Source organism: Crocuta crocuta, unplaced genomic scaffold (genome assembly GCF_008692635.1).
Source record: "Crocuta crocuta isolate KB4526 unplaced genomic scaffold, BGI_CrCroc_1.0 scaffold77, whole genome shotgun sequence".
Lineage (NCBI taxonomy): Eukaryota > Metazoa > Chordata > Mammalia > Carnivora > Hyaenidae > Crocuta > Crocuta crocuta.
In genome coordinates this window covers 7,108,395-7,120,600 of record NW_027532172.1, presented here as the reverse complement: position 1 = coordinate 7,120,600, position 12,206 = coordinate 7,108,395, and the positions used below count along the sequence as shown (strand labels likewise).

Below are 12,206 nucleotides of genomic sequence, written 5' to 3'. Positions count from 1 at the left end.
CACGGGGAGGGAAGGGCGCCCGGCCCCGCCCCTGGCCCGCCCCCGGCCCGCCAATCCCAGGCGGCGGGCGGGAGGAGGGGCTGGTCTGGGGAGAGGCGGGGGCCCCAGCCCGCCTGCGGCTGAGGGGCAGCCCACGCGCTAAAGAGCCGGTAGGTCTGAGAGCAGCTGCTCCAGGAGGGGCTCAGTTGAGTCCTGTGGAAGGAACGCTTCAGTCTAGAGCAGATTCTCTCTGAGGTCTCCGAGTGCCCCCTTAACCCCGAAATGCTCTGCTCTCACCTCCCTGAGGCCAAAAGGGAACAGAGCAGTGCTTAACCTCAGTAAAAGTTCCAGTGGGCAACTTTCAGACATCAGTCAGACCCAAAATGTCTTTTCTGCTTGCCTCACTCTTCCCAAGCAGAGGTGGGCTAGGGGTGAGGATGGGGGCTTCCCGCATCAATTCTTCTATCTTCATCCCAGGTATTCAGAAGAGATTGAGGCTGGAACAGATGGGGGTATAAAGTCAGTGAGGACAGGAGGGGAGCAACGCTGGGCCTCTGCTTCACTCTGCTGGACTCTCCCTTGGCCATTGCCTCCCATTTTCTTATTTCTAAGGAGTAATTGACAGCTGTGCCTGCCCATGGGAAGTGGGGCCTGGGACTTAGTGCCCTGGGAGGAGGGGTTTTAGGTTTTAGGGTGTCCTGTTATCGGCTAGGGACTCCTATCCCCACCCCTGCCTGCTTCCCACCCAAGACCTTGGTGCTCAGAGGTGGGTGGTAGGTGTTAAAGGCCCCCAGGCCTAGCTAGCAGGGAGCTGGGAGAGCTGGCCTTGGGGTGAGCTGGGGGGGGGGTTCCCAGAACAGCTGTGTCCCTTGCTTCTCAGCCACTGGCTCTGATCCGATTAATCCCCTGGCCTCTGCTGTTCCTAGCCAAGCTGGATGTCTCTGTGTCATGTCTGCCCCGCTCCTGGTAGTGGGGAATGCCCTCAGGGGACAGGCCTAACCTCTCCCCTGCCCTGGGCTGAGAGTCAGGACTCCTGGATTCTCTTCCTACCACAGCCAAGCCCTACCCTATCTCAGTTTCCTTCTGTGTCACAGGGAAATGGTCCTGTCCTCTCCTCTGGCCTGAGGAAGTGGATGAAGCAGAAGATGTAAGCTGAAGGCAGGGGACTAAGCTTTGGCTGGGAGTGCCAAGGAGCTGGGAGGACTGAAAGGAAAGGCATTGGAACGGTGGCATTCTCGCGGAGCACCCAAGCTCCTGCACTTCTGATGGCTGAAAAATAGGAAGGCACTGGTCTTCCCTCCCAATCTGGGGCTGGTGTAATTCCCAGGTGAGAGCTTACCTTGGTCGTGAGGGACCTTAAGTCTCTTATCCTCCAAAGGGGCTTGAGGACTGCCCGTTGGACAGTCAGTAGGGGAAGTACTGACTGGGGTCTGCCTCCCCCACCTTCCAGCCACATACATCCTGGATGCTCACAGAAGCCAGTTGCAAAGGGCTGAATGTTCCCATTGGCAGTTCCTGAGGGGCCAGGCCTGCCATCAAGGTCACCCAGCGTGTGGGTGTTGGGGTCCTCCATCCTGACTGGAGGGAGCAGGGGCCAGCTGGGTTGGGCTGCTGTGGGTGGCCCGAAGGCAGCACATGATGTGGGGTCCCTGGGCCAGACCAGTTGTGGCTAGGAGGGGGGAGGGGCTGCCTGTTTGTTGATGCTAGGTCTGGGCCCCGGCCAGGGCAAACACAGCCCTGAGGCCTTTCCCGCCACCTGCCGAATCTCCCAGCCCAGCCTGTGGTGGCAGGACAGCTGGCAGCCAGGATGGGACTCCGAGAGCTGCCAGGTGCCTTCTCTCAGAGACGGGAGGGAATGTCCATCCATGCAGTTGCAGTGAGGTGGGGTGAAGCCAGCTGGAGTGGAGGGCTGGGGGGAGCTTTATCTCAGCTCTCAGCCCAGCACCCACCTCTACTCCTCCATCTCCAGAAACTGAGACAGGGGCCCAAGAGACTGCCAGACACATGAAACAGAACTTAGGATCCCAGGATGGCTGAGATTCTCCTTCCAGGGTGCTGGCAGCCCTTTGCTCTCCTCCCTCTTCAATCATGTCCTCTCTGCCACCAGCCAGGTTGCCTCCTCTCACCATGTCCCCACCTCCCCTGACACATCATTCACATGGTGCCCCAAGACCTCTCTCCAACAATGAGGCCCCATCTTCACCTCCAATCCAGTCCTCCCCAGAGCCCAGCATCTGTATCCACTTACTCCTCAGATACCCTGCAGGGTCCTCACACACCCAGCTGGCCTCCCTGACCTCTTCCCAAAGTGATCCTTGTCCCACTTGCCATCCCCCTCCCCCCAAAGCACCTGGCTGGCCACATGTGTTCCTGTTGTTTTCAGAACACACCAGCCTTCCCCTCCCTGACCCTCTGCCCTCCTGGTTCCTGACCCTGTCCCACCTTCTCTGCAGGTTCTTACTTCTCCTTCAACCCCCAGATAGAAGATGACCTCTGAGGGACACCTGGGTGGCTGAGTTGGTTAAGCGTCTGATTTTGGCTCAGGTCATGATCTCATGGTTCATGAATTTGAGCCTCATGTCGGGCTCTGTGCTGACAGCTCAGAGCCCGGGGCCTGCTTCGAACTCTGTGTCTCCCTCTCTCTCTCTGTTCCTTTCCCACTTGAGCTCTCATTCTCTTTCTCAAAAGTAAATGGATAAATATTTAAAAAAAAAAAAAAAAAAAAAAAAGGAGGAAGAAGAAGATGGTATTTGAATACCCTGGCCAGCTCTTCCTGTACTTAATGTGACTGCTCTTGTCATCCCACCACACAGCCTCAGTGTCTCTAAGTGCTCTCTAAGTGAGTCGTCTAGACAAAGGGGAAGAGGCACATCTCAGGGTGGGGAAGAGAAAGGGCACCTAGATGGAGGAAACAGCCTGGCTACAGGGAAAAGCAAGTATGAGTGTGGGATTAGCACCAATAGGTGGAGGGCTGTGTGTAGAGGCAGGACACTTGGCCTGGAGTCACATGGAGGGCTTCAAGGCCTCCTAGGAGAGGATGGTTTTTACTTCCACAACCCAGGAATGAGGACCCACACCCATAGCTCCTCGTTATGTTCTGCTCAGTATGGTGTCTGGGAGGCTCCTCTTTGGGCACAAGCAGGGGTTTCATTGGTATAATACAGGGTGTGGAAGTATAGAGGGACCCATAGGCAGACAGTCCTGTCTGGCCTTCTCCCTGCCTGGGGCCCCAGAGCCGATGACCTCTTGGCTGAGGCCTGCTCCCATAGTCCTGCCATGCCCTCCCTCTCTCCCCTGAGATCTGGCCCCCAGCTTCTCTGGCCACTGAAGCGGCTTAATGAGCCCAGGTCACATGGGCTATGTTACTGCTTGTGGGGAGGGCCCAAGCCCCTATTGGCCACACGACCAGGCCCTGACGTCAGCAGCATTAACCACGCACTAGGCTCGTCTAATCTCTGGTCAGTGGACAGGCTAGGTTAGTCCCGCCAGAGCCAGACCTGAAGACTGTGAGGGCCCTCAGGGGCACCTTGAGGTTGCAGGTCAGGCAGGGATGATGGTGACTGGAGGTGCCCAGGGTAAATGACCCCTACCTACAAGACTAGGGTGGGGCCACTATGCTGGCTTTGGGCCAGCTCTGATCCTCTGCCCTCAACTGTGAATCAGGCATTGGGCTCCCATTGATCCTGCTCTGTAGGGTATAATTATACTGGTGTGGTGAGTGAGGCCGAGGAGGCTTTGAGCTGAGAGACTCAGCTCCCCCTTCCCCCAACATTCTTGTGGCCATGGGCAGGGCAGCTTGAGTCCAGGCAGCATCCCCAGTCCATGGGATCCAGGAATGCCAGTCCTGAATCCTAGACCCTGGGGTCACAACTGTGTGTGGAGGGGACTCCCTAGAAGGTGGGGTCCAGCCCCTGCCTGGTGTTTGGGCTTCTCTCTGTCCCTTGCCCAAGAAGGCTGGGAACTCATTACTTTTTTTCTAAGACAAGGTGACCATGTGGAAGACCTCATTAGCCCACCTCTCCTAACAGCTTCCTTTTTCCCAAGCCTACCACTTCCAGCCTCTCAAAGCCTCCTGTTTTCTGCCTTTCCTCTCCCCACTAAATCCCAAGCTTACTCCCCTGCCCCACTCACTCTAGTAAACTGGTCAACCAAAGGGTCCTTAGTGGAAATGAGCAGCCCTGGCTCATCCAGGCCTAAGACCGCCTAGTGAGGGCTGCAACCCCCTGGCCCAAATCCCATCCTTCCTCAAGCCTCCAAGCAGCACCAGCATGCCTGAGCTCCTTAATCCATCCAGTGCACACATCCCCCCAGCACGCCCCCACCCCCACCCCATGCTCAGGTCTGGGCACCCTCACTCCCCTGCTCTCGGCTCACTTCTGGCTCACAGCTGCATCCTCCACCTGGACGTTGGAGATGCCACCCACACGATGCCTTCTGCCCAGCCCCAGGTATCTGTCTGCCTCTCGGACATCTCCTCCCCCAATGACCATGGTCTGGAAAGCTCAGTCCATTCAATACTCCTACGGTCCCAGCTTGCTGGGGGCGTCACATGCACTTGGTCAAATAGCACAGATCCAGACCATTGTGGCTGAGCCCCATCTGCAGATCCCGGCCCCACGGGGTCACGAGGACATGCCTCTTCCTCATGGGTCCTCCAGCCCAACTGCTTTCCTCCCCACGACCTCTCACACTGGCCTCCAGGGAAATTTGTGTGTCCCTACATACCTGCTTTCACAGAAAATGTTAATGATTACTTTTTCCAGAAACAGAATTGTAAAATATTATTGATGATTTATTTCCGTTAAATCCAGGAAAATAAGATTATGAATTGTGTTAGATATACATAAAATAGTTAAGCTTAAAATAATGTTGAGCTTTAATATACCTACTTTCAATTTTTTCAGCTATTTTAATGTGCTATAAAAATTTTACCGTCAAAAACACACAACAACATATACAGGAGTGGACATTTTCCTTTTGCTTCAGGCTCCAATATGCCTAGGTAGAGGGTCTCTTGGTCTTGTCTTTATTTAAAATTTTGATATTTTGTTTATCATGAGGGGCTTTTTTTGGCAGTAATTTAGAATTTAACAAGCATTGCATTGAAATATTACTTATCTTCATTACTGAGTTTTTTGGCACCACCTTAAATTTTGCACCCAAAGGTGAGTGCCTCTTTTGCCTCGCCCTGATCCCAGCCCTGCTATTATGTCCTAGCTTCAAGGGCTTCCAAGACCATCATCTTCTGGAGGAAGCCCAGGCCCTCAGGCTGGCACTTGGCAGCTTCCCGTTGTCTCCCCACCCATGTCCTCTTTGCCTGTTACTGCCCTATTGAACTATGGCCCACAAGCCCCTCTTTCTGCGCCTTATACACTCTACTCTCCCTGCCAGAATAAGCTTCTACCTCAGAACTTCTCGATCCAAGATTGTCCCTGTGATCATTTCCCAGGGCCCCTTTCCCCTTCAGCCCCTCTCAAGAGGCACAGGTTGTTGCCATGCCCCCAAGAGTGCTCCTGCCACATCCCGTCAGGAAGGGATGATCTTCTCATTCATGTCCAGCCCAACACTGGACACTTCATAAGTGCCCATAACTCGTGATAATTAATGCTCTTCCCTTCCCCACAAGAAAGGACAGCTGGGGCCTGATGCAAAGGTTTATTGCTGAGTCAGTGCATCTATCGGAGGGGGGTATGGACAGTGCTCTGGCCTCGTGAGACAGAAACCTCCCGTCCTCCGCTGCAACATAGGTCCTGGCCCACAGGCATCAGCAAGGACTCGAGACTTGGTGAGGAAGTAGGGAGCAGGGATATAGGGACATGGGCTTTTGTCCCTGACAAAATTCAGGCATGGCTCTCAGTTTTTTCTGCCAAGGAATGGGCCCTGAATGGAAAGGGTAAGAGGGACAAGAGGGTTACCTGGGTTTACTTATGACCCCACCTGAGGTAGACCCCTCTGGGCCCAACCTGGGCCTCAGGCAAATCCTCTGCCTGGGGCTGATCGATGGGAGCAGGACTCTGCCCCCAGCCACCCCTCAGGACAGTTTGACCATTGGCCACAGCTGGTGTCAACAGTACCCTCCCTCAAAACACCATCCCCTTGGCTGACTGGCCTGGAGTACTGGGTGGGGGGGATGAGGTAGGACATGGATCTGGTGTCCAAGGACAAGGACGGAGGGGCAGAGCCTGTGGGTGGAGGGTCTGGTGGGGGGTACTCTGAGCCTGCTATATGGGGAACAGTCCAGCTTGAGCCTCTTCCTGGCACCCGTGGTCTCCCAGGCCTGCCCCCCACTCCCTAATTCATCTATGAATTAGCCTGGGGCTGCACAGGCCAGACTGGCTTGGACTTTGGACCTTGGAAGCTACTGAGAGGGACAGTCACTGGCCACTGGGTAGACAGGTGTCAGACTTGTCACATGGAGGTGGTAAAGCTGGAATGGGCTGATGGTCATCAGCAGGCCTACTTGGAGGAGGGATCCCTGCCTGCCCCCCTGCTCTTCAGGAAACTGGGAGGGAGGGCTGTTTGCTGAGCCCAGACCCACCAGGTGAGTCATGGGCCCCCTGCAGAGAGAGGCCAGCAGGAGATTGGTCAGTTGGGCACTGCTGAGTCATTGTGAGCTCTAGCTGCCCCAGGTCCTGCCTGCTCCTAGCTCGGGCTGGCTGGGGTGGGTCCTAGAGGCCAGTGCAGCCAGGCCGTGAAGGGCAGCAGTAGGGTTGGGGGAGAAGGGCTCTGCAATACCTGGGAACCACGGAGGAGGGTTGGGGCCTCAAGGCTAGTGGGGCTCAGGGCTTTGGGTCTGTGGCCGTTAGGGCCACAGGCTGGGGCCCAGGAGTGCTGGTGGGCTAACAGGCTCCTGTGGGCTAGGGCTAAAAGGCGGCTAGGGCTACAGGATGTCAGGGACAGGTATGAGTTCAAGCACCTGTGAACAGAAAAAGGAGGCGAGTCAACATCCCAGAGCTCCAAAATAATTGGTCATAGGCTGAGAGACATTGTGGAGGTGGGCTTGTAAAGCAGTGACACCTGGGGGATTGAGGCCCAGTCAAAAGAGATTAGGTAGGTGGGACTTATGCACCAGGGATGGGGGCTGTGGGCAGTGGGGTGGAACCTGAGGGGCCAGGATGGGGCCTGGGGACTGGGGATGGAAACAGGCAGTGGAATTGGTCTGGAGAGCTGGGGCAGGACCTGATGACCTGAAGTGGAATCTGCTGTAGTGAGGTGGGGTGTGGAGCTGGGGAGGCGGTGTAATAAGGTATTGAGACCAAGGGGCAAGACAGGGGAGCATCCCAGACCTCGAGGAACCCACCTCAAAAGAGGCCGCAGTCTTTGAGGTTCTCCTTGATGATGATATCGGTGACAGCATCGAAGACAAACTTGACGTTCTGCGTGTCGGTAGCGCAAGTCATATGGGAATAGATCTCCTTCACGTCGCGACGCATGTTGAGCTCGAGGAACTGCACCTTGATGTAGTTGCCCGCGTCCTCGTACGTGTTGGGTCCTGGCGGGGAAGGGGAATGTGCTCACTTGGTGCCGGCAGTCCTTCCCGCGGCGGGAGAAGCGCGGGCCCAGATCATGGGGTTGGGACGCCGCCTGGCGGCCAGGCGAGGGGTGGGGGCGGTTCTCACCGTCGTAATCCGGGAAGCAGATGCTGAGATGTGCCTTTTTTATCTTCTCGGAGAAAACGTCCTTCTTGTTGAGGAAGAGCACAATGGACGTGGTAGCGAAGTAGCGGTGGTTGCAGATGCTGTTGAACAGGTGCAGGCTCTCGTGCATGCGGTTCTGAGGAGGGCAGAAGTTGTCGGACACCGGTAGACGGGCACACCGGCAGCTGCCCCTGCGCGGCCACGGCCCACAGGCTCCCGGGCACCCGGGGCCATCCAGCTCAGACAGCTCCAAGTCAGCTTCCCCCACTGCCCACCTCAGCGGGGCTGCTGGCTGTCTTGAGTCTTCATTCAGACTGTTTTGGAATTAATGTCCCCCCTCAGAAGCTCCCCGCTCCTGCAGCACTGTCTCCGGCTTTCTGTCTCAGGCCCTGCTTGGGACTCACCACTTCGTCATCCTCCACCAGCACCATGTCGTAGGCACTCAGTGCCGCGATGAAGATGATGCAGGTCACACCCTCGAAGCAATGGATCCACTTCTTGCGCTCAGAGCGCTGCCCGCCCACATCGAACATCCTGTGGGACAATTGGGGCCTGAACCCCTGCGCATCGAGCCCCCTGAACGTGCCCACAGGCATCCCCTGGCCTCCTAATGCTGGCTGGGGGACATTTGGGTGGTACTGGCATGTGGAGGGGCCGGCCTTTCTGCGGGCAGGGTATCAGAGAAGGAACAGGGGCTCTGTAGGGATGGGGTCTCCAGGACCTGTTGGGGCCTCAGGGCGCTGCGCTCGGGCCAGACCCCCAGAGCAAGAGCAAAGGAGAGGGGTCGCGGGGTCGTACCGGAAGTTGAGGTCTTTGAAGGAGAACTGAGTCTCGATGATACCCGTAGTCTTGACACGCGAGCGCAGCACGTCCTGCTCCGTGGGCACGTAGCCTGGGGTTACCAGGCGCTCCAGGTCGGAGAGGTAGCTGCGGGAGACCGAGGAATGTGGGTGGGTTGGGTGGAGGGGTGTGGTAGGGCCCCACCCGCACCCTCAGAGCCCCCCCTTCGCCCCCCGCGCCTGCGCTCTCACTAGCCCGCTGAGTCGTTGAGCTGGTACTCAGAGGCGCGCTCGAAACAGGCCTGGATACCCGAGTCCTTCCACAGCCGCTGGATAATGTCCGACATCTCCTTGGGCATCGTACCCTCCTCGATGGTGTCCGCCATGTGCATCAACTTGCGGGCGTCGTCCTGAGGGCAGGGTGGGAGTGGTTGGAGGTGACTATGGACTTGAGCCCAGTCTTGAGCCCCCGGAGGCCCCGCTCAGCCAGTCTCCCTGCACACCTGGCGCGCAGAGTCTCCATATTGGATGTTGAGCGTGGTCATGGCACGCACGATAGCGAGGATGGACTGCAGCGTATTGCCGTAGATGATGGCAATGAACTCGAGGCACTCTTCCAGAGAGTACCCATCCTGGTGGATAATCCTAGAGCCAGGGCGAGCCAAGTCAGGGCCAAGTGGACTGGTGGGAAAAGACAGACCCTGTGGATGCACCCACCCCCAGAGGCCTCAGAAAGGGCAAGGGCACTCACTTCATCTGCTTGACAATGGTGCTCTTCCCGGACTCACCCGCACCTGGAAGGGAAGCCCCGCCTCAGAGCTGCACTGACAGCACCCCCCCCTCCTGGCAACCAGGCGCGAAGGTGGGGCCAGGCATACTCGAGGAACCATTCCAAACCCCAGTTCTACCTGTTTCTCCCCCAACCCCCGAAGTAAGGTCCTGACACCCTTGAGGAAATATTTTTGTAAATGTCAGGAGTGACAGCTGGACAATCAAAGACCTCAATTGTGCTGCAGAACTTCCAAGACCCTGGTATTCGCATTCTTGATTAGTCTGAGACCAAAATAAAGGAAACCTGGAGCGCCCCTTTGTGGAGAGTTCTGGTACTGTATGCAGGGGATTATTTGAGCCGGGTCAACCCCTGCTTTTCACCTGGTATGGGGAGAGGAGTGTCTCCAGAGGCTCAAAGAGAATTAGCGCCTTTGAGGGGGCGAAAGACAGAGCTGACAGCCCCTCTGAGCCTGGTCTCGCCAGGGCTTTGGGCACAGTTAATGAGATTTCTGGCTTAGCCTCTATGTCTTCCCTGGGTTGCTCAGGCCTAGTCCCTCTGCCCACATCCAGCTGCCTGACAGGACCCTAGAGAGCCTGGGTGGAATGTACACTGCCCTTTCAAAGCAGATCCTTCTTCCACTTGTGAGGATCTAGTGGCCTGGAGGCACTGCATCAGCCCCACCACGCTCCTCACTACTGGTGAAACCAATGACATGGCTTTATCTGTTTTCCGCTGGGCCTTAGTACCTTTGTACCCTCTTTAGGTCTGCCAACAACAAAGTTCTGGAATCTGAGGGCCATTGTCTGTGGACTCCCAGGAGGACTCTTACTGTCTTCCCAAGGGAGCAGCTCTATTTCGGGGCCCCCAAGAAAGCCCCTGGTTTCTGACCCTTGCCTAACAGGACTTCTCCAGAGGGGAGGGTGCCTGAAGGAGGGCCCTCTGGAGAGAGGTTTCATGGGATACCCAGCCTTGGGGAGTGGGGGTATCACCTATTAGACCCAGCCTTGCCTGGCCAGGGATCCCACTCTGTTCCCTGGCCTGCCTCAGGGTCATTCTGCTTCTCAAGTCACCCCTGTTTCACAGCAGGGCTACCTGCTGGCCCCCCAGGCCTCTGACCTGGTGGCAGTGGCCCCACCTGGGCCCACACCCGTACCCAGAAGCAGCAGTTTCACGGTTCGAGCATCCTTCTCAGCATCTTCTTTTAGCTTCTTTTCCAGCTCCCTTGAGTGCTTCTCCTCGGCGCTGGCCCCAGCCCCCATGGTCCCGGCGGCCGGTGAACAGGGTGGTTAGTTGGTTCCTCTAGATGGAGGAGAGCCCCAGAGCCAGGCTCAGGCTGGCCTCAGGCCTCTGCAGACACCCTTCTGGCCTCAAGGCTGGCAATCAACTGGCTCCGCACAGACCTGTGCAGGCCCTGGTGGGGCTGCTTAGTGGGATTTGGGGGCCCGGGGTTCCCAAGAGCCAATGAGAGACAAGGACAGGTGAATCCAGCTCAGCCCCCAGCCCTTCTAATCAGGCTGGTGTGCCCCCAATCCCTCAACTGCTGACTCTGCACCCCTCTCTTCCTGCCCCAACCCTCTAAGAGACATCTTGGGGACAGTCCAGCCTCTGCACCAGAGCAGAGAGATGTGTTCCATAGGGTCCAAGCTTAGAAGGGGAAGAATAGGACTTTGAGTCCCCAGGGTGGGGGCAGTTGGGGTGGGGCTGGCAACAGGGAGTAGAGGGAGAAGCAAGCAAGGAGCACCTGCTCCTGCCCAGCCTTGGACTCAGTGCTGCTCCTTGTTTTGTAAGCTCACACGGGCCCTGGTGGATGGGTACCTACACCATCAGCCCCATTTTACTGATGAGGAAGCAGAGGCTCAGAGGGTCACACAGAAGGAAGTGATTGAGAAGGGCTGGGTGACTTTGGACCAGGGTTCCATGCTCTGCGGAGTCAAGAAGAAAAGCAGGACATTGCATTTGCCTGGTACTGAGGGCTGGACCTGACCTGGGCAGGGCCTCTACATAACTCCATGATTCCAACAGACTTGGGGTGGGGGTGTACATGTTTACTATGTGTGCCTGGGTATGTGTGCGGCTATCCTTTGATGGCATCAACGAAAGCAGTGACATGACACATTTGTCCCTATGTATACTTGTATGTACACATGTGCCTTTCTGTGTCATTGAGTACATGTGTGCTTATGCATGCCTGTGTACATGTGTGCCTGTGTATAGACATACTTTTATTTGTTTTTCCTTATGTGCATATGTGCATCTATGTGTGCCTTGCTGGGCTTATGTGGATTAACGTGTGCATCTATGTATTTTGCATGGCTGTATAAATGCTTGTACATGAGCAGTGCATGCATTAGCAGGCACATGACTATTTTTGCCTGTGCTTATGTGAGCATGTGCCTGTGTGCATGTGCATTTCTGCATGTGTATGCCTGTATGTGTGCATACTTGCATGGGCTTGTGCCTATGTGTACATGTGTACTTGACTGCAACAAGGTCTCTGACCTGCAGAGATGGCCAGGCTCTTCCAGAGACTGTTTGGCAGGCTTGTTGTCACATGTCTGCAAGTCCCAGAGCAGGTCTGGTGCTCCCAGGGGCATGGAGGAGTGAACTCCTCTCCCAAAACCTTCTCCTGATTTGCTCCCTGTGGGTGCTCTGGGACTTGCCCAGGGCATCTGTAGGGCATGCCTGCCTCAGCTTAGGGGGCCCAGGGTCCGTATACAGGTTCAGATGGCACAAGAAGTACTGCTGGGTTCAACTGAGACTAACATGTTGAGTTCCCAGGCCCTGGAGATTTCCTATCTCCTATATAAAGACCCAAACCCTGGGCTCTCAAGCCTCCCTCCAGAGTCCCTGAGCCTCCTGGCTGGACTCCTCTGAGGAACCTGGCTGCCTTTCAGTACCCAACTCTGCTGCAGACCCAAGAGACCACAAGGGGGTGCCAGGGCCTCAGATCCTGAGTATTAGAGACTGTCCCTAAACATGTGGGAAATGGATACTGGCTCCTACGAGAGGCTGGTGGCTTCACATCTTCTTTATTGGGTG

General features: G+C 56.3%; 2 protein-coding genes across 3 annotated transcripts in view; both read right to left on the bottom strand.

Moving 5' to 3' along the window:
- Positions 1-5,620: 5,620 nt before the first annotated feature.
- On the bottom strand, positions 5,621-10,704 carry GNAT1 (G protein subunit alpha transducin 1). 2 transcript variants are annotated; one of them, XM_077777236.1, is made up of 9 exons: positions 10,321-10,704; positions 9,147-9,189; positions 8,899-9,040; positions 8,648-8,805; positions 8,415-8,543; positions 8,021-8,150; positions 7,599-7,752; positions 7,280-7,471; positions 5,621-6,895 (listed from the first exon to the last, which is right to left on the bottom strand). In XM_077777236.1, exons 1-8 carry the CDS (start codon positions 10,424-10,426, stop codon positions 7,281-7,283), a joined length of 1,053 nt encoding a protein of 350 aa, XP_077633362.1. In that variant the 5' UTR covers positions 10,427-10,704; the 3' UTR covers positions 5,621-6,895; position 7,280. The 2 variants fall into 2 exon arrangements, with proteins under 2 accessions (XP_077633362.1, XP_077633361.1); XM_077777235.1 differs by lacking the exon at positions 10,321-10,704 and having other exon boundaries at positions 5,845-5,859; positions 9,147-9,180.
- A 1,289-nt stretch (positions 10,705-11,993) lies between these two features.
- SEMA3F (semaphorin 3F) overlaps positions 11,994-12,206 on the bottom strand; it is a 26,553-nt gene continuing 26,340 nt past the window's right edge. The window contains exon 20 of the mRNA XM_077777049.1: positions 11,994-12,073. Within this exon, the coding sequence (XP_077633175.1) occupies positions 11,994-12,073 (80 nt within the window). The remainder of the gene's footprint in view (positions 12,074-12,206) is intronic.

Excerpts from the sequence above, each read along its gene's own strand:
- GNAT1 (XM_077777236.1), bottom strand. The coding sequence starts at position 10,426 with ATGGGGGCTGGGGCCAGCGCCGAGGAGAAGCACTCAAGGGAGCTGGAA. Across the intron at positions 9,190-10,320 it reads CGTGAAACTGCTGCTTCTGG|GTGCGGGTGAGTCCGGGAAG; the intron begins GTACGGGTGTGG and ends CTTCCCTTCCAG. Across the intron at positions 7,753-8,020 it reads TGGTGGAGGATGACGAAGTG|AACCGCATGCACGAGAGCCT; the intron begins GTGAGTCCCAAG and ends TGCCCTCCTCAG.